Below are 26,505 nucleotides of genomic sequence, written 5' to 3' on the forward strand. Positions count from 1 at the left end.
CACAGAAAAAGTATTGGGGAAATGCCTTTTAACTAGCTTGGACAGGAATGTTTGCTTATGCTTCCCCTCCTTTTCCCCAGATTCCAAAAATTATTTGGAAAAATGAAGCAGGAACCATACCGCCACATTCGATAGCTCGACCGTGGCCAAGCCACTATTGGTTCAGAGCTTCTTCCCCCTATAAGCGTGTCTGCAAATTCATTCAAACCTACGGAGAATCCCCTGACCATTAACAAGGGTCAGATCGATCATCCAGAAATAGTAATTCAGCTTGCCTCCTCACGACACTGAATTTGGATCATTGAACACGCCAGAGGGGTCCAAGACAGTTCTTCAGCATTCTCGTGCGGTTGCCACAAGTAAATGTTACATAGCAAAACAGAGACGATTTTTTGGGTGTGTCTGTAATAAGCTGCATCCACGTACATCCTCTCTGGAGCAGACACTGCCTTATTTACTCCACCTAGCAAAACCTGGTCTGGCGCATTCCTCTATTAGATTGCATCTGTCGGCTATTTCCAGATTTCAGAGACAAAATGAGGGACTCTTTCTTATGATCCAACAGACTAATCAAGGAGTTCATGAGAGGGCTTTTAAGGTTTATCCTCCTGTAAAACATCCTCCAGTGACATGGCAGCTAAATACCAGTTCTGTCATAGCTCGTGAGGAATCCATTCAAACCTATTTATAAGGCAGACATAAAATGTTTTGTGGAAGGTGACTCTTCTGTTGGCCCTCACCTCTGCTAGAAAGATAAATGAGATTAAAGCCTTTACAATTAATGAACCTTACAATGCCAGGATGACAGAGCCCTATTAAAAACTAATCGTAAGTTCATTCCGAAAGTGCCAAATTCATTTCACCTGAAGGAGCTTATTGTGTTAACAGCATTATTTAAAATCCATTGTTCACAGCTTAAAGAGCCCTATATTCTTTGGATGTCAAACAATGTTTAAAATTCTATACAGACAGAACAAGGATGTTCGTATTTAGTTTGCTCTGCTTAGAAAAGGTCCCGCTTTATCACGAAGCAGTATAGCTTATTGGGTTTCTGCAGCCAATACTTTTTGCCATGACAGAAGCCTGCAAAGGTTAAAGCGCACTCTACATGGAAATTAGCTGCACCTGCAGCCCAGTTTTTCAGAGTTTTGTTACTGGACATTTGCAGGGCAGAGACGTGGACTAATGTCCACACCTTCACAAAACGGTGTCTGGATTCTAAGCTGAAAGCAGATATTGCAGTTGGGCCGGCAGTGTTACTTTGCCTCATTCAGTAAGGTATAGATATATAATATACCTCCTTGAGAGAACAATAGTTATGCAATGTTTTTAAGCCTTTATGTTTGAATTAATACATGCAAGTTCTATTTTGATACTAAATTTGGTATCTTAATGGTAGATTTCACGGTGAAGTCCTTTACCTTACCCACCGCCTCTTGATCTTGGTACTACTTACTAGTCTGATTCAAGCATATGAATCTATGAAAGATTCAATACTGGAGAAAAATCAAGTTACTTACCTGTACACTGGTACTCCAATATTGATATTTTTCATAGTTTCACATGCAACCCTCTATCCTACTTGTTGCAGCTCACACTAAGGGAACCACTTATATTCTTTTACTTTACACTTGTGCTCGAAATCTGAGGTGTGGTGGCTCTGCAGAGGAAGAGTGCTTCAGGTTCTAGGTTTTGATTGGTTGAAATTTGGTTCTATTAAAAACAATGTCAATTGGTTACCAATGTCAATTTGTTTCTATGTGGTTGTCCGTGCATAGGTATAGCACTGCATTTTTATTATTATTGGTATTGTGGGACTCCCACCATGACGACGGGGAAAATTCAAGCATGTGAACCTATGAAAGATATCCATACTGGAGAACCACAGTGTACACATAAGTAACTTGTTTTTTTATTACAAATGACAGCAGTGCGCTACACCAAAGCTGATGAAGTGACATAACGTTGTAAACTTAAGTCTAAATTATTTGCACTTTTGAAAAGTCACATTTTCTGAAGTGCTATGCTTGAAATTGCTAGGATGCATTGCCTACTACCTTTTGATTGCTTCATCATTTCCATTGCTCGAAACTGCTAAATAGTTACTTCATAATTAGCCAAGTAATCTTCTGTTTCTTGTACTAGTCACAGAGCGGGTCACTTGTTTTCCTGGATGGAAACATACTGACTGGTTTTCAATCAACATCTGTCTTGTTAGATGTGCATATAAAGCAATTATCTGAAGTATATCAAAAAGTGAGGGATGGATTGCTCGAATTAATCTCAGCTACTGGTAATTACTCTGGTTGCATGCCAATCTATTGTTGTTTTGCACAGCATGTTGTAGGAAACGTCCTTTCTGATATGGACACCCCCACGTTTAGCCTGGTGTTTGATGTGATTTTAACTGGAAGTGCACTAGGTTCCTGCTAACCAGGTCCCCAGTGCCAGATCGCTATCCCAAAACTGTGCAATTGTACCCCAAATGACAATGCCTTTAGCACACCCTTTAAGTCTTTAGTAAGTGGTACCTCTGGTATCCTGGGCAAGGAGGCTAAAGATGGTCCTTAAGGGCTGCAGCACAAATTGTTCCACCCTAAACGACTCCTCACCAAACACATACAGGTTGCCACTGAAGGCTGCGTGTCTTGGTGCTGACAAAAGTGAAAACACAAAATGGCACACATCCATGTGTGCCATGCCCACAGACACTGCATGCAGTATAGGTAAGTCACCCCCTACAGTAGATCTTACAGCCCTAAGGCAGGTTAAATATACTACATGTGAGGACATATCTGCATGACCGGATATGCCCCTGTGCAGATTAGCTCTATTGCAACTAGTACAAGTGAACATGGAAGCCATTTTATGTACATGTGCCTGGCATAGGTGAAAATGAGTTCCCCAGCTACATGATGACTTCCCTGAAAAAAGTGATGTTTGGTATTAAACATCTCCTATTAATAAAACAACACTGATGCCAGTGTTGGATTTATTAATACATGCACACAGGGGGGCATCATAGATGTGCCCACTGAAAACTTGCCAGCTACAGCTGTGATGACTAACTGTTTTTCGCAAGCCTGCAACCAGAAACAAGTTTCTGACCTCCAAGGTTGGGGGCCTTTGCTCTCAGGAGGCCAGAAAAAAAGCCTGCTCGGACAGAGGCTGTTTACTCCCCCTCCCACAGGATGACCAGCAGATTGCAAGGCTGAGGAGCTTCAAAGAGCTCACCACCTTTAGTATTAGAATCTGGCTTCTCTCACAGGAAAGGAAGCGGTCTCCCTTTGTTGAGAGCCCTTTGGCACCTGGACATGCTGGAAAATTAGCTTGTCGGATAGGCGTGCCCACCCTCTGGCTAGTACCACCCCTAATGTTGGTTACCTGAAGTGGATTTGACGTTTCAGAGTTGATGTTGATGATGGCAACCTTAGGGACTCTGGGACAGGGTAATGTCTAATTTTCACAAGAAGGGGTCATATAGGGGGCATAGTGACCCCAGGGGTTGGTTGCACATTGGCTACTACCCTACACTCCCCTAACACCCCTAAATTCAGTATTTAGGGTAGTTCCAGGCACCAGAAGATCAGATCCTGCAGACCTGAAAGAAGAAGACTGACATGAAGAGTCGCAAACAGCAGGAGGAGAAGATCCAGCAACTGACTTGATGCCAGCCCTGCCGGCATGCCTGCTGACTTCGACAGTTGCACCAAAAGAAGCCAGCCCTTCACCCAGGAACCAAGAACTCCTGTACACCTGCTCCCTTGCATCCTGCAGGTGCCAAAAGACTGAGCTGTGATGCTCCAAGACTGTGAAAATCCGATGCTGGAAAGCACCACTGCACCTGAGTCACCCTGCTGAAGTGAGCCAACTGTGTGAACGTGGTTCCCAGACCCTTCAGACTCTAAGCCCACCTCTGGTTTCCCTGCTGTGGACTTCTCAATGCCATCTGCAGCCTCTGTTTGCAGATCCCCTCTACCACGACCGCTCCTGGTGACTAAGGCCCAACACCTAAAGACACCTCTGCACCTGTCACCCCAGCCAGTGGAGAAGAGGACCAAAGGTGTCCCACATCCAGAGCATCGGGAGGCCTTAGTCCCCCCTCTTGGTTTAGACTGGCTGGTCTTGAAGTTGCAACCTGCTGCCCCTTTTCATGAAGACCGATCCCCATAGCCCAACATTGGGCACCGGACACTGTGTTGCACCACTTCATCTGGCTGCCCTAGTGCAGCTGGAGGTGACCTGCTGATGCTGCCTTAGACCGTGCCAAATGCTCACCTTAAGTCCCAGAGACTTATCTGTAAGTCACTGCACTGTACCTGAAAGCCGTACTTGTTTTTCCTCCCGTAGGATAACATTGCAGCTTCTGAAAAATGCACTACGTGTCGACTTTGTAAACGTAAAAGTATTTCTCTTGTAAAACGTACTTGCTTATCATGTTGTATGGATTTTGGTTCCTAAACCTACATAAAGATACTTGTTATTTTTTATAAATTGTTGTAGATCTCCTTATTGAATGGTGGCCATCATTTATTGAATATTGTGTGTATGTACAGATGTCTAACACTCTTCTCTGATAATGAAGTAGTGTGGCTCACTGGTTAGAGGCGGCAGACCCGAGAGCAGAGGACGGCCCGGGACCAGGGTTCGATTCCCGGCGCGGCAGGTTTCTGGACCAGGGTCAGCGGACTCGATAATTCTCTCGCCTCGGTGCCCACTCTGATCAGCGATCACACTCGGCAACTCTGGGCATTAGCTTGCCTCATCTTCACTAACGGCCCCACCTGACCGCCGGGGATGCCTGGTCTCACCCTGGAGATACCCATTAAGGGACCATCTCTCAGGGAAGCCAGGAAGGGTTTCGCAGCGGGCGAAGCGCCTTGGGACCCTACGGGTAAGTAGTGCGCTATATAAATGCCTATACATTTACACTTACATTTACATAATCCTAAGGCTGCTCAACCACACTACCCCGTGGAAGAGTACATTGGGATTGCTAGAGAAAGCCCCTGTCTATTCGTAAGTGAATACCTGGACTGTTTGTACGATATACCTAATTTTGGTATCAATCAATCAATTGGATTTGTATAGCACGGCTGCTTAACGCGTGAGGGTCTCTAGGCTGTGTGGGGGGTCATGCTGCAGAATCGCACTTCCTGTTAGGTTAACATCCAGGTCTTGAAGCCCTTCCTGAACTGTTGGATCGATGTTGAAGCTCTATGGTGCAGGGGGAAGTGTTGGGTAGCTACTAGGGAGAGGGATCTGGAATGGTATTCCCTGGTAGATTGGTGGAAATTCACTTGTTTGTTGAGGTACACCAATCCTTCATTGTGTAGTGCCTTGTAAGCGTGGGTGAGCAGCTTGAACTGGCATCTCTTTGCGACTGGTAGCCAATGGAGTTTCCTGAGGTGGAGGTTGATGTGCGTCTGTCTGGGGAGGTCGAGGGTGAGTCTAACTGCTGTGTTCTGATGAGAGTTTGCATGACAGTTCGCACGGTGTTGGGTGGGAGCCATCTGAAGACCACCTCTATCCAATGAAAAGCCAACTTCCGACACGTCACCTAATTTAGGATCCAGCTATATGCAATCTGTCTTGAATCTGCTCCAGTAGGAACAGTCCAGCCCAAACTGGCTCAGGGATGACTTGACTTGGCAGTTTGGGCCGGACTGTTCCTATTGGAGCAGGGTCAAGACTGATTTGCATATAGCGTGGTCTAAACTGCGGTGACATGGTTGCAAAACAATGATGGATTTGTATGTGGCCTGAGTAATTACCAGTGGCTGAGATTAATTTGTTCCTTCCATCACTGTTTTGTATACATATTATAAAGCAATTATGGTAATTGAATTTTCTGTCATTAATTAATTGCTGGGATTTCATGGCATTGAAACTCCTTTGTAGAAAACATCATTGTTGACATCGATCTTCATTTCTGTAAATTGTGAAGGGAATAGTCGCTGTACAGTGCTGTCCATGGGCATGCTAACTTTCTCAAATGCGCTGCCTGACCTCTAACACATCGGCTTGGCCCTGTTTTACTTCTCCTATTACTGCCACTGAAAGAGTCCAGCATTTTAGACCGAAATATGGATCTTTACAGGCATACATAAAGTAAATGGTAGACTTCAACTTCTCAATAAGAGGATGTTTCCTGCTTAGTGGTTTCAAGTGACAAAGATAACCAACCTTATCTCGTGCTATGAGATGTAATTTGGAAGACCTTGTCTGATGAGTTCGTACTTATGCAGTGCTTTCACAACTCCATTTAAGGTTCTCTCAAGAAACCTCCATCCATACCCCTCGTATGTCTTATGACAAGGGCTTGAAAGTTATACAGAATGATGCTCATTCATTTATACCAGAGACTCTTGAGTCTTTGTGCTAGCTCAGAAAATATCATACAAGCAGCTCAAAATAAAGGCCAGAACCATGGTACAACAGTGATTAAATTAAATTGGACATATAGGGCCCCATTAGGATGGCGGGCGGATTGCCTCCGCCAGGGTAGCGGTGGCCACCGCCACCCTGGCGGAGGCAATCCGCCCGCCATCCTTCCCTGCATTCCCCCCCGCCATATTACGATGGCGGAGGGGACCGCAGCGGTCGGAAACACCGCCCGCCTGTTTTCCGCCCCGGTCGCCTAGCGGCCGGGGCGGAAAGCCTGTAACATGGTGGCGGTGTCTTGTAGACACCGCCCGCCATATTACTATGTGCATTACACAGTGCATTTCCGTGGCGGCAATGCCGCCACGGAAAGGCATGCGGAGACTCCCTGCGGGGGCCCCTTGCGGGCCCCCTGGGAGTCCGTGGCTTGGGGGGTGCACATGGGGGGTACCTAGGGTACCCCCCCGCATGTCAGAGTGCAACATGGCAGGCACCGCGCGGTGCCTGTCGTGTTGCGCGTTGCCAAGCAAAACGTGCACTTTTACCATTGCGGCGGGCGGAGATTCCTGCTCCGCCCGCCGCAATGGTAGACATACAGGATGCACCCGCCTGTGTGGCGGGCGCATCCTAATACATATGTCGGGACCCCCGCACTGTTAGCGGGCGGTCCTCTTCTCCGTTAGGGTGGCGGGCGGGCAAAGCCCGCCCGCCATCCTAATGGACCCCATAGTCTTTTGCTCTCCAGAGCTAATGAGCTCACATCTGCCTTTTGGAAGTGATGTGTTCATATGCTCTCTACTGTATTAAGGAATTTCAAATGTCTTTTGAATGTTGTTCAGCTTTATGAATTCCAGAATCTGCACATTAACCCTCCGTGTTTCTGTTGGTATTTGAACAGGAAGAATATTCACAGTCACGGACGTCAGTGTCCATGTTTACCTCACAATTTATGATAGTTACTGAAAAGCTTTTGTTATTCCCATTAAACCACAAATGCTCTTACCTAAAGCCAGCTTTTGTTCTTTATTTTCAGGGACACATCTGGGCAGGGTCGTTTCTGCACCATCTTCCGGTCTTATTCCAGGGGTGCACAGGTAAGACGTCAAACGCAGGGAAAATGTAGTTTTTTTCTTTCAAATGAGGCCAAAATTATATATCATGCTTTACAATTAGCTCTTAATTAAGCTATTATTATTTTTATTATTATTAACATGGTGCTTATTGTGCTTTTTCTTTTTTTCCTCCAATTGCCCAACACAGCACATTTGTTCTTTGACACTCCGTGGTAAAAATCTGCTGGTGATGCTTGTTAAGGCTTTGGGATGGGAGGTATGTCCCAGAACTCGCCTGCAATGGAAGTTCCAACCATTGCAGGCTTTTACTTTACATCCATTGAAGAACATCTTAGTTTTCCTCCTAATGTAAGTGGTGGGCCTTCCTAGATGGTGTCTTTCTTAGGGTGTGATGGGATGGAAAAGTCCTCTTCATGGTAATGGACACGTACCCCTGCCATGAGTGCCTATTTGTACTGTTGTTTGGATCCCTAATGCTGATTATTGTTGTCATAGGAAAACGCAAATCATGTATATGCACCAGAACATAGACCGGTCTCTTGGATTGGGGTGTTGTTGTACTGAGAGGGGCGCCCAAAACTCTACCTCATAGTGGTGGAAGACTACTGCCTTCACCATGAGTTAAGCGGCACAGGCGTGGTGGTGGCAGCTACTGTGTTGTAATCAGTTGGAGAGAATAAGTCCTTTATATCTTGTGTTCTGTGTGACTAGAGTGAGGCCTGCAGGCTCACTCACCTTTTTTTAAGTTCTGCTACTGTTGGCTTACGCCACCCTTGGTCCACGTTAATTAGATGTAAAGTGCTGTGCAGTGCAGGAGGGATGACTCTGCAATGGTTGTATGTGTGTGTGGGAGAGTACCGTACAGGGTTTGAGTAGTACTGCGCTGTGCGTACATGGTGAATGCATGTACTAGGTGTATTTGTAACTGCGAGAAATACAATACATGAAGGGTGTAGACATGTGCAGCGCGTGCATGTTGAATGTGTTCGCTGGCTGTGTGTGCGTCTGCAAGTGGTACAATACTGAAAGGGTACAGTACCGAGCAATGGGCGCAGAGTGATTATAGGCTGGATGTATATGTGCCTATAGTGGCACAATTCATGGACATAACAGTACTGAACAGTAATCCTGTGAACTGGGTGGGACATACTGGAGAAGGGCGAGAGAGACTCACTGTGCTCTTTGATTCAGTGAGAGATCACTAAGCAGGGGCCTGGACACATCTCAGGAAAGAAATAGGGATAATAAGTGTTAGACGGGGACCCGAAGGGTCGGCCGAGTACAGGGGGGGGAGGCCTCTGGTGAGGGCCTCCTCCGGTGATCGTACAGACAAGTAACTTCCCCCCCAAAGATGGACACCACACAAAGATGAGTTCTGCACACTTTATATAGGAATCTTGAGGCAAGGGGATAAACGATACAGCGGGACCAGGATACGAGGATCCTGCCAATTCTAGTCTCTTTGGGGAAAAGGGGTAGCGGGACAGTCTTAGTACCGGTCCAATACGGGAGCAGTATGAGAGGGAGCTCACAATCCTCGAGCTGGAGAGTTTGCAAGGATGGGCCGCGGCAGCGCCAGCAGGCTTCGACGATGGTTCACAACGAGGAGCCGCGGCAGCGCCAGCAGGCTTTGACGATGGTTCACGATGAAGAGGGCCGCGGCAGCGCCAGCAGGCTTCGAAGGTGGTTTCACGATGCAGAGGGCCGCGGCAGCGCCAGCAGGCTTCGAAGATAGTTTCACGATGAAGAGGGCCGCGGCAGCGCCAGCAGGCTTCGTAGATGGTTTCACGATGAAGAGGGCCGCGGCAGCGCCAGCAGGCTTCGAAGGTGGTTCACAAGAAGGAGCCGCGGCAGCGCCAGCAGGCCTCCAAGGATGAGTTTGTCTCGGTGTCTCTCGACTCCAGGATACAACTCCCTTCCTGTTCTGGAGCTGCCCCAGTTATAGGTCTGGCGCCCTTTGATGTCCGGACCCTCGCACTTGGAGGTCGGGAGGTCCGGGATGAGGGAGTCCAGACACCCAGCAGGGGGGTGGAGCCAGCGCCCGGGGAGGCTGTGGGTGATCGACACCTGGCAGAGGGTAGCCATCGACACTCCTTCTCCCATTGACCTGCCAAGTGGTCTCTTCACCCCCTGGGTGGATGGTGGTGCCTCGATGTCGGGGCCTGGCCAGGCCCGGGGTTGGGGTCGATCTGAGGCCACGCGGCCTTGTCGTGTAGTGTCCAAAATGGCGGCTGGGCCGGGGGCAGGGGTGCTGAAAGGGGCCCGGACCAGCCGATACCGGGGGGTTCAGGAGCTGGGGTTCCGTTGGTGAGGGGCCGTGGGTTGCCCCGGTGGGTCGCCGGGATGGTTCTTGTGGAGGACATCGGAGGAGCAGGGGTCCAGGGACCGGGCCTTCCATGAGGCCTGTCCAACATGCGTCCCCCCCCCCAGCTGAAGGCAGGGAGAGTCACCCATCTACTTGGGTACTCTCCTCGCCGAGGCAGAAGAAGCGTGACAGGCCGTCTGCATTGACGTGGTCTTGGCCTGGACGATGCTCCACAGTGAAGTCCATCCCCTGCAGGGAGATGGACCAGCGCAACAACTTTGGGTTCTCTCCCCGCATCTGCATTAGCCATTGCAGGGGGCGGTGATCTGTTTGCACCCGGAAGTGGGTACCGAAGAGATAGGGCCGGAGCTTCTTGAGGGCCCACACCACGGCGAAGGCCTCCGGTTCGATGGTGCTCCAGCGCTGCTCTCGAGCCAGCAGGCGTCGGCTGATGAAGGCCACTGGTTGGTCAACTCCCTCGGTGTTGAGTTGGGAGAGGACGGCCCCCACGCCATGATCTGAGGCGTCTGTCTGTACTATGAACTCCCGGCTGTAGTCGGGGCCTGGAGCACGGGGGCGGTGCACATGGCGGACTTCAATTTCTCAAAAGCCGCCTGGCAGTCAGGAGTCCAGTTGACGTTTTTGGGGTTCTTCTTGGATGTGAGTTCTGTGAGGGGCCCTACAATGGTGCCATAGTCTTTTACAAAGCGCCGGTAGTATCCGGTGAGCCCCAAGAAGGCTCGGACCTCTGTTTGGGTGACCGGAGGTTCCCAGGCCTGGATGGCAGCAATCTTGAGCTGGAGGGGGGCCACCAGGCCGCTTCCCACTTGGTGTCCCAGGTATGTCACGGACCCTTGGCCAATCTGGCACTTGCTGGCTGTGATGGTAAGCCCGGCCTGCCGGAGGGCGTTCAGGACCTCCTGGAGGTGGTGGAGGTGTTCTTCCCAGTGGCGACTGTACACAGCAATATCGGCCAGGCCCGGGGTTGGGGTCGATCTGAGGCCACGCGGCCTTGTCGTGTAGTGTCCAAAATGGCGGCTGGGCCGGGGGCAGGGGTGCTGAAAGGGGCCCGGGCCAGCCGATACCGGGGGGTTCAGGAGCTGGGGTTCCGTTGGTAAGGGGCCGTGGGTTGCCCCGGTGGGTCGCCGGGATGGTTCTTGTGGAGGACATAGGAGGAGCAGGGGTCCGGGCCCCGCCATGCGGGGAGGGACCGGGCCTTCCATGAGGCCTGTCCAACAATAAGCGAATCACAAAGCTTGTGGTTGGGAGCCAGGTATTAACCTTTTGGTACATATATCCGTTATTGACACCCAGGTGTGCTCTAGTCACTCCAAAGGCCTGTTTTGTGGGCCTGTCCGCTTTGGCGTCTCTTCTGCTGTGACAGACAGCCTTTCAAGAGAAGAAGTGTGCAACTCAAAAGAAGCAGAACCCCAACAAAAAACTTCAAAGACCCAGAACATAAACACACATTTTGTCTCTGGAAATGGACTATAAGAAGGGTAGGTTAAGACCCCAAAATTGTCATCTTCCAAGCTGCCAGATGAACCAGTGGGGAAGCCTGTAGAGTGGGCTCCTGGTGCAAGGTGTGAGGAGATTGCTGCTACACGGATTCTTGACCATGTGCAGATACAAGGTGGTGACCCCTGTGTGCCAGGACTGCTTTGTGGTGAGGGCTGGCACCTTGGTTGGTAGTGTTGCTGCAACCTCATATGCCAGAAGAGGCTGCCAGTATGAATCTTGCTGCGAGGATCAGTCAGTTGCCCGAGAACTGCAAGCTTGTGTGACCGTAAGTCACAAGGAAGCATCGAGGATTGTACCTGACCTGCCCCTGTGAACTGAGGAGGACAACGTGGATGCATACATCACTGGGACCCAGATTAGAAGCGTCGAAATGCACCCTCTTCCTCACCCCCACTTCCCTGCACATGGAGGGGGAGGGGTTGGGGCGTTGGACTTGCTGTGTAGAAGTAGCACCTCCGCTGCTGGAGCTGATCGCATAAGCTCAAAAGAGAGGCTGCAATTGACGGATGCTGCGTAGCTCCTGTGTTCAGCCAACGTGCCAAACTGGAGCCTTGAGTGCCCATGGACCGGGCACCCGCTGAGATGTCCATGCTTCCTCACTGCTGCAGTAATACTGATAATGGGCCTACTGGGCCCCAAGGGACTCGCTGCTAGCGCAATGCAGCACCATGACACTTTTGACTATTTTTTAGGAGTCAGAGTAAACTCTTAAGTTAAGGCCTAACAGTGAGTACCTCCTGGTTGCGGCCACCATTGAATGGAGAATAACCCAACAACATTACGAAAAGCGGCTTGTTGGGTCCCGTCCAGATTCCGACACTGAGGCTTGTTGGGTCCCATCCGGATTCCGACAGCGCAGTCAGCTAGATCCTTTGTGGGACAGCTCGAATCCAGCTCCTGGTCGTCGTCGACGCCTCCTGGTCCTCGTGGCTGAAGAGTCAAGCTTCACCTCTTTAACCTGAAAACACCCGACATCGGCTGGCATCTTCTCCTCACCATCCTGGTCACTGACTAGTGATCCAGACTCTGTCCCATCTGCTTTCAGGTTCTTCACATCTCCGATCCACCCTTGGATCCACCTAGACACTTTTCCTCTGGTCACCTGTAGCATTTCTTCGCAGCTCTCCATAGGAGTCGACGACAAAACTAGACACCAAAAGACACCTAGGCACCCAGCTTCCCTGGGTGAGGTAACACGAGTACTCTGGTGCTCCCGTGGGTATTGACTCTTGAAGTGTCCTAGTCTAAAAGGGTTCCATCGTAGTTCACCTCTAAGTGCCCCCCAGTCTTTAAAATTGTAACTTGCTTGTTCTCCATAGAAAGTCAATGGTGATCCGCGGCTGTGTTTAGACACTGCACGCATCCCCCCTGGGCCTCCTGCATGCTAACTGTGGGTGATTCTAGGTAGCCCCAGCGGATCCACAGACCCTAGGCCTGCTTTCTAACTCTCACGTGGGTCTTGTACCATTCTTTTAGTGTATGGTTTGTGAGGCCCCTAGGGCATAACCTATATGGTGCAACTTATTGTATGCTAATTAAGTTCCTGGTATTGTACTTTTACCTCTGCCCTCATAAAGAGTCCAGAGGGGTTGTGTTGAGAATAAATACATATATATTTGATATATACCTTGTGTGGTGTGCTTTCATTTGATCATTCAAGGGATTATAATTGGTAAAACAACTAGCTTAACTCGCCTCTAAGTCTTAGCCTGAAGGCTGCTCTCCATAGCTACCACTAGGATAGCTTTTTATAAAGGTTGACTTTAAACCTACCATCAATAAGGGTCGTTTGGACTGGTGCAAGGTGCCCACTAGAATATTGCCAGGTCAGCTTCTCCCACTTAGGGGGGGCCACTATTGGTCTTCTGCTGGCAGGTTCACCCTCAGAACCATTCGAGCCCCTTGGATCCATTGATGGATTGGGAGCGGCGGCAGTTGTACCACTGCTACTTTCCACTGACGCCCACTCCAGTGCCAACTTCCCTTGTGGAGCCGTCAATGGACGTCATTTGGGATTAGTCGGGGGTCGCAGCTCTGACCTCCAACTTGCTCCCTACTACCCCTGGCACTTACTTTGCGATCCCTGGCCTCAGAGGAGCCATACTGTTTTGGATCTTCTGAGGCCAGGGATCACATAGGAAGTGCCAGGAGTAACAGGAAACAAGTTAAAGGTTGGAGCTATGATCCGTGACTAGTGCCAAATTACGTCTCCATTGTGACCCCCCCCCAACCGACTCCGACATGGAGCCAGATTGACGCCAACCCACGCCAGTGCCGACCGGAGGCAGATACCCCAGGCCAGAGCCAGTATAGATTCCCTTGGAACTGGTTTTTGTGAAGACTTGGAGGAGCCACTTGACCCTTATGAATACCAGCCATTAGATGACACTGAGGACAATACCTGGTATGAGGATCTGGCTTAGACACCGCCCCAGGCACTGGCTTGTTCGCTCCCCCTACTGTGGCTACGGAAGAGGGAGCCTGATTTGTCTTGGCTGCTACTGAGAGTTGTGTAAGGGCCAGGACCTCAGCCGCCATACTTACCACCATAGCAAATGTCTTGGCAGAGGTGCTTAAACCAGGAGTCGTGCAATCTGAATCACTTCTTCCTTTTACCAAAGCCCTCACAGAAGTCCTCTTTAGGGCCTGGTCCAAAACCTGCACATGGGCTCCTTTGCATAGAACTATTGCCCACCGCCATCATTGCCCACTGCCATCACACCAGGGTACTCCAGTTTTTCCTCACCCAACACCCCACCCCAGAAAGCTTGGTGGTGCAAGCCTCGACTTCCAGATTAAATCCTTGCGTATTCCCCATCACTCCACCAGACAGGAAATCCAAGGCGCAAAATACCTTTCTGAAAGGAATGTTCTCTTCTGCCAGCCTGGCACACCAGTCACAGAACATTGTGTGCCTTTTGGGCAGATACTCCCATACAGTCTTGGACTTTGTTGCCTGGGTGCTGCCTGTGGTCTCCGAGGATGCCCAAGCCATTGCTGATGGGAGGGATGCAACGAAGTTCGCCATTTGCTGTGGGCTGGACAAGTCCTACTCACTGGACAGAACGATTTCACCTTCGGTGGCCCTTGAGAGCCATGTCTGGTTGAGAACCACTGGCTTTTTGGTGGGCTTCCAGGCCTTACTAATGGACATGCCCTTTGATGGCTGCTCCCTCTTCGTAGAGAAGGAGGACTCAGCGCTTCAAGGACAGCAAGGCCACAGCCAGGTCCTTGGGCCTATCAATGTCCCCCTTCCAACCCCCGTCTGCCTTGCGCCTCTTTCGTGGGCCAGGAAATGGGCTTCCAGCTGAGTCTCTTACCGCCCAGCCACCACGGCCAGCAGGCTTCTCATCCTTTCCATGGCTGAGGACGTGGAACTCATGGGCCAAGTAGCCAGAGGTCGGGTCAGTCCACCCCCTCCCCAGCAGCTGCAGCTTCCAAGCACTTTTAGTTTGTCTTCCGACCATCATGGGCACCCAGTGGAGGGTAGGATATGCCATCACCGGCACCACTGGAGGTCGATGACATCCGACAGCTGGTTACGCTATTTTGTCCAAAAGGGCTATTCCCTCCCCTTTGTGGCAACCCCTCCACCCATGTCCCCTACGTGTGACAGGCTGGGGGAGGATAACATTTCATTACTCCATCAGGAAGTGGCATCTCACTTGGTCAAGGGAGCCATAGAGAGGATGCAGTTATTGGAAGTAGGTCGTGGTTGTTATTCCTGCTACTTTCTAGTGCCCAAAAAGGACTGAGGCCTTCGTCCTATCCCAGTCCTGTGCCCTCTCAATATCTTCCTGAAAAAAAGAAATTCAAAATGCTCTCGCTCACTCAAGTTCTGTCCGCCCTGGACCTGGGAGACTGGATGTTAGCGTTAGACTTGCAGTATCGATACTTCCATATCCCTGTCCTGTCTGCCCACAGACGTTACCTGCTGTTCATGGTAGGCCTCAAACACTTTCAGTTTTTCCAGATCCCCTTTGGCCTTACCAGCGCCCCTCGGATGTTCACCAAGGTGATGCAGTAGTTGCAGCTCATCTGCGGGGTTCAGGGGTGCCAGTCTTCCACTATGTCGATGACTGGCTGTTGAAGGCAGGCTCGCCCCAGGCAGTCGTCTCCCATTTCCAGCCTACAGCGGACCTCCTTCACTCGCTGGTATTCACTATCAACGTGCCGAAGTCACACGTGATCCCTTCTCAGACGCTCCTTTTCATCAGAGCTGTTATAGACACAGTGCAGTTTCTGGCTTATCCTCTCTAGCATGGAGTCCAGGATATCTTGGCTGTGATACTGATGTTTCAGCCTCTAACCTGGATTCCTATGAGACTAAATATGAGCTGCAGGGCTTCATGGCCTCCTGCACCCTGTTTATGACGAATGCCCTTTGGCGTATGCAGTTCTGGGGTATGACACGTGATTCCAGTGGTCTCAATATCAGCGGAATCTCTCCGACATTCCCCACATCTCGAAGGGCACTGCAAAAGATCTGCAGTGGTAGCTGATGGACCGCGATTGACTCAGTGGCAGACCCCTCTCTCTTCCTCAACCTGATCAAACGGCAATGACAGACTCGTCAATCCTGGGCTGGGCCTGCTATCTGGGAGAGCTGGAACTCAGAGGACTTTGGTTTCTGGTGGAATCTCCACATCAACCTGTTGAAGCTCTAATCGATCCGGTTGCCATTGAAAGCCTTTTTACCAAGGTAAAGCTAATGCATGTGTTCATGGTCATCTCCACCATGTGGAACTGCAACAAACAGGGTGGTGTTGGGCCTTGGAACCTCTGTCAAGAGGTCTTACGTCTCTGGACATAGATGGAACGTCAGGGCATTTCCCTGGTGATTCAACACCTGAAGATTTCTCTTAGCGCAAGAGCAAGCAAACTCAGCCAAATTTTCCTAGCGGATCACGAGTGATATCTTCAACCGAACGTGGTGCACTGTCTTTTTCAGCAACGGGGAGAACCATTGTTAGATCTGTTCACCACTGCTGAGAACGTCAGTTTGTAGCGTGGTGTACAGTCAAACGGGCTGAGTATTTATCTGCATCTCTTTACCAAGTTCTTTTGTTTATTCTTACCCTGGCCAAATAGGGCTCTGCATTGGGCATGTTGAAAGCTTATTTGTCTGCTATCTCATCTTTTCTGCAGCTGTCAAAACAGTCCTCCCTTTTCAACTCCCCTATCGTAAATAGATTTCTCAAAGTTATTCAGCATATGTTCCATTCATTATGCCTCAGTGAGGTCTAAACTTCGTTCTTACTTTTTTGATGTACACTCCCTTTGATACGCTACACAACTGTTCTCTTAAGCTCCTCACCATCAAGACATCCTTTCTGGTGGCAGTTGCATCTATCCAGAGGGTCAGTGAATTACAGGTGCTGTCATCCCAGCCTCTGTATATTTCCATCTAACTAGACAAACTGGTCTTTCGTACTCTAGCATAATTCTTGCCGAAAGTGGTAATCCCGTTCAATGTAGGCCAGTCCATGATTGTAGCTACCTCCTACGTTCCGCCTCATCGCTTTAAAGAAAAGGAGAGACTCTACCAGCTGGACCCAAAAAGTGCTTTGTTCTACCTTGACTGCACAAAATTTTGGGCGGACGACCAACTCTTCGTGGGATATGTTAGAACCAAGAAAGGGTAAGCTGTGCAGAAAAGTACCATCACCCGATGCACTGTGCTTCATTAAAACCTCTTCTAGCCAAGAAGCAACCCCTGAAGGGCTTGCTGGCTCATTCTACCGGGGCCAATGCTGCAAACACTGCCTTAGCACGCTGAGTCCCGGTCCTAGACAACAGTCAGACTGCAATGTGGACTTCTCTGCACACGTTTACCAAGCACTACTGCCTGAACACTTTGCCTGTTCGGTCCTACAGGACTTTCTGGCTGGAATCTGTTCTACAGACCCACCTCCCTAGAGATATTGCTTGGGTATCTGGTGTAAGGTAAGGAATCTGCAGCTAGAAGCCTCTATCAGATGAACAAGTTACTTACCTTTGGTAACGCCTTATCTAGTATAGTCTATCTAGCTGCAGATTCCTTAACGACCCACTCATCCTCATCGCTCTGCAAACTGATTTTTAAGTGCAGGGATGTTCCCTTTTCAGGGCCCTAGCTTTACACACCAGTGGTCAGTGTTCTTCGTTGCTCTTGACTCCTGTCATGGAAAGTCACAAAATGAAACTGACTTCAGTGCACTGGTGTGGCTCCGACATAGACCCAACGCATGTCACTTCTGATGCTGTTTATGCCACACGGAACCGAACGATCCCCCTCCCCTTACCGGCACACAGAGGTACTGCTCTCAAGCAATTTCCGGATCTAGGCTAATACCTGGGGATAATTCTAAGTTAAGGAAACCTCGACTAGATAGTCTCTACTAGATAAGGAAGTTAAGTAACCTGTTTAAAACACATGCAGCTGATGAGACGTCCATAGCATCTTTTCTTTGCTCTCCTGCTACTTGTACTATACCTTGTCAGTGCTGCACACTTGTGTGTTGAGTGATATGTGCTCTGTGCTATACCTGCTTTTGTGAGTGGTATATACTCCTGCTACCTGGTGTTTGTGTGTGCGTGTTTGTGTAGCTTACACTGCCACTAGTTCTGTACTTGTCCTGCATGTTTGGAACAGGTGCAAAGAAGACAGTTTAAGGTTAACCGTGTTCATGAAGCTTTTAAACATCTTTTCACTGTACAAAAGTCAAAAACCTGCAGTTTTAGCTGGGTATATTTTAGCTTTTTTCTTTCTAGAAATCTCAATAAAACATATTATAACAGCTAGTATTCTGGAAATTAGTCATAAGTATCATATCAAGTGCTGTAAACTGTCTTACCAAGCAGCTTGTGTTATATCATTAGATCTGATGCTGCCCCTCACTCCCTCCCCCTTCTTTCCATATCCAAGCTTGTCATTAAGCTTGTTTGGAACTCTTTGCAATATGCCAGATTTGCAAGGCCTGCCAACTAGCTGGAACCTAGTTAGTTAACATGAGCAAGGCAAAGAATATGGTTTGTGTCTCATTGGAAGTATCCCAAACCTTTTGCCAGGTGAAGGGGGTTATAACTTGGTACAGTGAGAGCTGGCTTGATGCCTCGACCATACTGGGCTGTAGTAGAAAATAGTTCATAATCACCCAGTTCAGTGTAGTGTGAGGGATGCAGGTGTAGGCTCTTTTATAAGTGCTTTTAAGAAGGGATCAGCCTTTAAGCCCTTCTCTGGTAAGCGCTTCCTTAAACACAGCGAACGTGAAACAAAGTAATTACAGTTTATCGGCTCCAGTAACAACGCTGACCATATGTGTTTAGAGACTGAAAGAAGAATTTTGAGTGAAACCCGAAGAACATGCAGAGGAAACGAGAGTGGTGCTAAAAAGAAAGGATAAACAGCAATTCAACAGAAAGATATCCTGTCTTGCTTGGGTCATGATGCTGACTGTAACACTTCAGTAAAGCTCATCAGTGTACCGTTATACATTCTATGTGTAGGAGTTTAATTGGACCTATGTAAAGCAAAATCATTTCTTTTCTGTAGGGTATTCTTTTGGTGTACGATATCACCAATCGTTGGTCCTTTGACGGCATTGACCGATGGATCAAGGAAATAGATGAGGTAAGATACAAATTATTTATATGAACCTGAATAGATGGCTGAAATTAGAGGAGTTTAGAATTTCTGCCCAAAAGTTCTGCATAGTCACTGAATATAATGATGTGCTTAAAAATGGTTCAAATAATATATGAATTGGAATTAAATACCTGGAAACTTTGTTTAAAAAAAACAAAATTGGTGAATTAAAGGTTTCCACTGATTTTGTATAGACAAATGTGAAATGAAATGTGTTCTGAACATTTTACTTCTATAAAAAATAAGTCATTATGATGGATACTTCATCCAGTGTGTATGCTCATTTAAAAGGTGCCTGCCAACCTAGTTTTTCTTTCAACCAATGAATGTTTTCGCATTATAAATGGCGTTGTTGTGTTTCGCTGATCATGACCAGCCGAAAAGCCACAGCCTACAGCACTGTGCTATCAGATGATTACCTGAGAATAGCCCACAGATTCAGAGTAGCCAACCTGTCCCTCCACAACAGGTAAGTATAAAACAAGCACTTTTAATAGTCTTGCTTTTATACCTTTGTTGCACCTACAAATAGCAGTATTAGTTCTTTAAGAGTATTTGCCATTAAAATTGATGCTCCCTGCCCACCCAGCAGTCTTGTAGCTTCAAAAGAGCAGGTGCCCTCCCTGCTTGCTTTAAGCTCCATAGGTCTTACTTTTGGAACTATTGGCTTTTCCTGTGCTTGTTTTGGTGAATTTGAATGCATCGGTAAAAGCAATGCTTTATGCCATTGCGTCTAGTATCGACAAAAAAATGATTAATTGACACTGCTGCTGGTTAGGGGAAGCCACAGAGAGTGGTAGCACGATGGGGAAAGCAACTCTGGGGGAGAAGCACAAGAAGGAGACAAAACATGGGGGCAGGAGGTGAAATGCAGTGGAGGGAGAGAAAACACAGAGTACCCTGAGTGGAGAAATGCATCCGGGAGAGAGCACATGTACTCTGATGTTTAACCAAGAACAAAATGGTAGTTCTCCAAAGGTGAGAAGTGGAAGTACACAAGGTAGCTAGTCAAGAGGATAATAAAGAGGTTATGCCCCAGGGGAGGAACAAACCCAGGATAAACAGAGAAAACCGTCAAATAAGAAGCAAGTAAATGAGAGTGAAAAATTGTCTAGCAGATTCGACAAAGAATTTTCAATTCTATTAAGGACACGGAGGCGAGGATTCTGCTTCTCTATTCTTTACTGGCAAAACAGCAGCCAATAAGAACTTTAAAATGGTATGTCCCCGGAAGGACAACCCCCTCCCTCAGGCTGTACCAATCATAGTCCAGTTCACCGCATAAATGTCCCAGTGATCTCCAAGACCTCCTCTTTCTTTGCGAGTCTTCAACAACAGTCCAAACCATGACTGAACCCCAACGTGGCAACAACGCTTCCTGCGTAGAAGATTCCATATCCACTCCAGCGACCGATTTCGCCTCAGATCAAACGCTGATCTTCTCAAGTCTGTTTGTGTGAATCACCTGAAACAAAAATATACATCGTAATGGCCGTTGCACAACTAGGAAAAACATCATCAAGCCATTACAACCATCGGGTGGGCATAGAACTTCAGAAATATAACCATTAATGTAATCGTTATTGAGTAAGCCTGGGTGGGATAATCCTCGCCTCAGTGTCCTTAATAGAATTGAAAATTCTTTGTCGCGTCTGCTAGACAATTTTTCATTCTGTGTCAGTCCACGGAGGCTCTGGTTATGCTAGTTTAAAGTTCCTCAACTACCACAGAGGCCACATCCACAAAAGGTTTATGATAAAACGTCTTGAATGTGGAATCAGACGACCAATCTGCCGCAGTCATGATGTCTTGGAACCGGAACCAAAAGACTTGGAGGCCATAGCTCCCCTTACTGAGTGGGCTCCAAATTTGGAGGTATCAATACCGGCTAGACTCAAAACCCAGGAAACCCACCTGGCCAGAGTCGCAACTGTGACTGGGCGGAAAGGTCTCTGTAGAGATATCAATAGCTGGCCTAACCCATCAGTTCTAAATTCTCTAGTACAGTCCTCATAAACCTTTAAACATTTTACTACACATAATTTACTGTGATGAGGAAACGCAGGGTATGAAATACATTTTGAATGCGTTTTAGTGCGTTTCGAGATTGTAAACGAGACTTCCGAAGGAGTAAATACTCTACCTGCCAAATCCGATGCACAGATATCAGACACTCGTCTGCATGAAATCAGACAAAGTAAAACCGCAAGCTTCGCCGAAAGCTGCTTTCGTGATAGGCCCTTGTTAGCTGGCCAAGCCATCAGAAAACGTAAGAGCACCGACACATCCCAAAGTTCCTTGTACTTGGGTTGGGGAGGGTTAACCAACCGGATCCCCCTGACAACCTTACACACTAGGGGGTGTTCCCCCACAGGTTTACCATCCACATGTGGATGTCCCGCTGAAATTGCTGACCTGAAGTTATTCACTGTTCTATGTGCCATACCTGAACTCGCAAGTTCTGACAGAAAGTTCGCAATCATATACACATCGGATCCCAAAGGATCACCTTGCCCACCTTGCCGTTCATTACACCAACCAACCCATCTTCGCCAAGCCGACTCATATCGCTTGTGAGTGGAAGGTGCCCACGCTTGTGACAGGAAAAAGAGTGCCTTGCGAAACTCCCGGCACTTGCCAACGATGCTGGAAAGTCTCCAGGCCATGAGACTTAGGCGATTCTGAAGGACCAGCGGGTGTTGAAGGCCTAACGGATCTGTTAGAACATCCGGGAAGGATGCGATCCGTACCGGAAATGCACACGCGAGACTCATTGCGACGGGGAACCGCGCTTGTGCCTTCCAACATGGGGAAATCAGCACAATCTCTGCTTCCTGCCGCCGAACTTGAGCTAGAACTCTCGGAATCATGACGAACGGGGGAAATGCATATAGAATACCCGTCGTCCACAATTGAAGAAACGCATCCGAGCTGATCGCTAACGGATCTGGACGCCAGCTGTAGAACCGAGGTAACTGTCTGTTGAGCCGAGAGGCAAACATCTATCACACATGGACCCCACTTGTTATGTTATGTTAATAACACTTCTATAGCGCACAGCTGCCCCAGCCAAGGGGCGTCCCGGCGCTTCAGAAAGAGTACCCAGACACAACACAGCAGTACAAGGGCAGAAGCGCACAGATCAGAATACTAAGATCTATGAGGGAACAGATGCGTTTTAATAGCCCTCCTGAACTTCAGCAGCTCATCTATTTCATGAATGTGGGACGGAAGAGAATTCCACAGTTTTGCAGCCAAAACCCGGAAAGAGCGACCTCCCGCCCTGCACAGTCTGAACCGTGGGACCACGACCAAGTTTTGGCCCAAGGATCTCAAGGAGCGCGAGGTGCACGTATGGCACCAGAAGATTATCAAGAATCTGGGGGGAGGCCAACTTGAGGATCTTGAAGGAAAGGCACAGGGTCTTGAAGTGGATCCTCTGTGTCATAGGCAGCCAGTGTAGAGAACGGATGGTACTCTCCGCAGAGCAGAACCTCGGTAAACCCACCAGGGCTCTGGCTGCGGCGCTCTGGATACGTTGCATCCGGGCAATTTCAGCCTGGTTAGCCCACAACAGGAGGGAGCTGGCGTAATCAAGCCGAGATAGTATGGATGCTTGTATGACCCAACTGCCTAGTAGAAGCATCAGAGAACCTCAAAATAGGTCTCAATCCTCGTAGGATGCCAAAACAGGTGGCCGCCACTTTTTTGTGTGGCCACAGAAACTGAGGGCAGGATCTAACCAGACCCCCAAGTTTTTTACCTCTGAGACTGGAATAGGTGTTACACCCAGCTCAGGGGGCCACCACATGTCACCCCAGAGATCCGTTCACTTGCCCACTATCATGACCTCCGTTTTTTAGCATTAAGCTGGAGACAGTTGGTATTCATCCAGCTGGCTACTGCCAAGAGTCCATCCCGAAATCTGGGGGCATCAAGGTCGTAGTCCCCACTCAGGGCGACCGCCAGCTGCGTGTCGTTAGCATAGGAGACCATAGTCATGCCCCAATGCTTGACGACAGCCGCCAGCGGCCTCACATATAGATTGAATAATGTGGGGCTCAACGACGAACCCTGAGGCACACCCAGCTCCAGCGGGTAGGATTTGGACTCAAAAGGCGGGTTAGCAACCTTGAAGGTCCGATCAGCGAGGAAGGAACGAAACCAGTCAAGTGCGGTGCCCGTAACACCCGCCTCTCGAAGACGTTGGAGTAAGATCCTGTGCGAGACCGTGTCAAACGCGGCACTAAGATCGAGTAGTACTAGTGCCGCAGTCTGACCAGAGTCGAGCACAGAGCGAAGATGTTCCGTCATTGAGAGCAAGGCTGTCTCCGTGCTGTGACCAGCACGGAACCCGTTCTGGGAAGAATCCAAAATACATGCCCTCGCAAGATGTTCAGACAACACCCCATTCACGTGGGCCTCAGCAATTTTAGCAGCCCAGGGAAGGAGAGAAATTGGGCGATAGCTCTCAAGTTTAAGGGGTCCAGTGTAGCCTTTTTCAATATGGGTGTCACAACAGCCTGTTTCCACTTAATTGGGACAGCACCCGAGGTGAGAGAAAGATTGATGAGGTGGCACACTGGAGGGAGACAAACAGCAGCAGAGTCTCTGAACTGGGCAGGCCTCAAGGGATCCGCTGACGAGCCCGATTTAATCTTAGAGGCCAGCTTGTGAAATGTCTCCATCGACAAACTGGGGAGTGCGGCTAAGGACTCACATGTGGCCGGTATAGGGCTAGTAGGCTCAACTACCTGCTCAATAATGGGAAAGGCACGATAAATGGCTTGGACCTTTTCAATGAAAAAAGCAGCCAGATTTTCGCAGTGATCCACTGAACAGATTTCCGTCGCAGTGGCTCTTTTGGCCGTCAGGTCCTTAAGGACTTTAAAAATTAAGTTGGACGGATTGAGGCTATTTCTAAATTCCTGGGAATAGTAGGCTGCACGGGCTCTACACACAGCTCTATGATATAATTTGATTTTAGAGAAATACACAGTTTTTTTTCCAGCCTTGCGATCCAATGCTTTGAAAATCCTGGGATGCATCCAATCATTGACTTCTCTCAGGTAACGAGAGTTCCAATCCGCGGCCACATTGAGAGACCCCGGGATATACTCCGCGGTCACTGCAATGTGATGTTCCAGGCAATAATGCCAAAAGTCTTTGGCTATCTCCACCAGAAGGCGAGACCTGGTGCCCCCGAGGCGATTTATATATCGTACTGCGGACACCTTGTCCATTCGAAGGAGAATGCAACAAGTCGCCTGTCGCGGGGACAAAGTACGAATCTCGAATGAACCCGCCAGGAGTTCCAGGCAGTTGATGTGGAGACTCAATTCCTCTCAAGACCACCGGCCCCCCGTCTCCACCGAGCAGCATCGGGCTCCCCAGCCCTACCGACTGGCATCTGATTCTATCACTATCTCCGTAGAGGCTGCAAAAATGGCCCTGTCATTCCAGGCGTCCATATGCTTGAACCACCAATTCATCTCCGTACGAGCCTCTGGTGAAAGTAAGATCTGTTGAGAGTAAGTTAAACCCGTACGTAGGTGCATTATATTCAACCGTTGCAGGGCCCTGTAGTGTAATGGGCCCGGAAATATCGCCAGAATTGACGAGGCCAAAAGCCCGACCAGGCGCGCCAAAGTCCGCAAGGAGATTGTCGGAGAGGCAAGCGCTTTCCTCAACTCCTTCCTGATCGATACCCTCTTCTTGAGGGGTAACAACAACTGCGCTGCCACTGAATTCACCTGAAACCCCAGGAACTCCATAACCTGAGAAGGTTTCAAAATAGACTTCTGTAGATTCAGTAGAAACCCTAATTCCTGTAGGAGTTGGATTGTCCACGAAAGGTGTAGTGACACCAACTCCGCTGACTGACCCATGATCAGAATGTCGTCGAGGTAAATAATCAACCTCACTCCCCGTTCTCTCAACCACTGAACCACCGGTTTCAACAGCTTGGTGAAACACCAAGGGGCGGACGACAGACCAAAGGGCATGGCGGAAAACTCGAACCACCGGTTGCGCCACTGGAATTGTAGAAAACGACGATGTGGGAGGTAAATGGGCACCGCCAGTTAGGCGTCCTTTAAATCCAGACGCACCATCCAATCCTGTTCTAGAAGGATTTCGCGTAGGAGGTGTATGCCTTCGATTTTGAAGTGCCGATACACAACCCAGCCATTGAATTAACACCAGTCGATATCCTAGGTCTTTTTTGGGGACCACGAAGACGGTGCTTATGAAGCCTAGATCGTGTGGGGTGGACTCCACAATCGCTCCCTTCTGGAGAAAGGAGCGTATCTCTGCGTCGATGAAACTCTGTTCTGTTTGCAAAAAATGAAGGGGGCTTGGCGCCTGACTCTGTTCTGGGGAGGCATAGAACTCTATGTGAAATCCCTGCACTGTTTGTAACACCCATGGGTCGTTTGTGAGCTCTCGCCACCTGTGGAGAAAAAGAAACAGTCTGCCTCCCACCATATGTTCTGAAGGACATAGAAGTCGTACCTGAATAGGAATTATCTCCTGAATTATTCTGTTGTCCTCGATAGGTTCCTCTCTGCCCCTTGCCTCGACCTCTTCTATTGCTGGAGGGGTAGAAATTGGAGCGCTGATTGCCTCTGCCTCGTTGATCTGCTCCACGCGAGGTCTGTGGATAACCTCGGCCGGACCCTCGACCTTGTGGGCATCCGGCCCTATCAAAAACACCAGTGTGGAATACTCTTTTGATGTTTGTCTGCGCTTTATCCAGCACGGAGAAGGTGGCTACATATTTGCCCATTTCTTTCACAAATTTGTCCCCAAAGAGCATACCATTAGCCAGGGAGCCTGGTTCGGAAGGGGCCATTTCCGCAAGTTGGGAATCAATTCTCATAAGAAAAGAGCGTCTCCGCTCCGTAGAAAGGGCCACATTAGCATTCCCCAAGAAGCACATGGCACGTTGTGCCCATTCCAGGACATCTGACACATCCAGAGGCACATTTTGATCCTTAGCCTTAACTGCGGCATCTAGAATCTTTGTGAGGGGTCCAGAGACGTCCAACATCTTGTCCTGACAACCCCGCCATGCTCTATCCAGCCCCTTTTTAGGATCTTTCGCATACTTCCTCATAAACGCCGCCACACACACTCTGCAACCTCAGTTGCCAACACACTGAGAGGCCGGTAAATTTAAGGTGGAAGAAGACCCCTATTAGCACAACAACTCCCCTCGAGCCAAGCTCTCGTCCGGTAACGCTCCGGTCAGCGTTCAGATGAGGCCAGAGATTGATGCAGTCTCACTTGCGCGATCCCCGTGGAGCCGGTAACAAAAGTGAAACTGCGTCGCTTATGGGGCCCGACTCGACTGCTCTCTGTGCGCGAGAGACCTGCGTCTGCCTCCTCCTGCTCCACCGCCCCCTATCCCGATCTCCTGCGCACCGACGTTACGGCCGAAACCACTATCAAACACACACGGGACCAGGCAGATACCACACAATACCGGTACAACTCCACAACGCTCTCGCGCTAACTTGGTAATATCACAAATGCCAACAAACCAACAAATGAATGAAGAAAGGGCACTTACTCGCTGCTGCAGCAGCAAAGAA

General features: G+C 49.0%; 1 protein-coding gene across 1 annotated transcript in view; it reads left to right on the forward strand.

Moving 5' to 3' along the window:
• Positions 1-26,505, forward strand: part of RAB40C (RAB40C, member RAS oncogene family) — a 198,760-nt gene that overhangs the window by 119,869 nt on the left and 52,386 nt on the right. Inside the window, exons 4-5 of the mRNA XM_086941279.1 lie at positions 7,418-7,478; positions 18,818-18,895. Coding sequence (XP_086797405.1) covers positions 7,418-7,478; positions 18,818-18,895 — 139 coding nt within the window. The remainder of the gene's footprint in view (positions 1-7,417; positions 7,479-18,817; positions 18,896-26,505) is intronic.

This window comes from Lissotriton vulgaris, chromosome 10 (genome assembly GCF_964263255.1).
Source record: "Lissotriton vulgaris chromosome 10, aLisVul1.2, whole genome shotgun sequence".
Lineage (NCBI taxonomy): Eukaryota > Metazoa > Chordata > Amphibia > Caudata > Salamandridae > Lissotriton > Lissotriton vulgaris.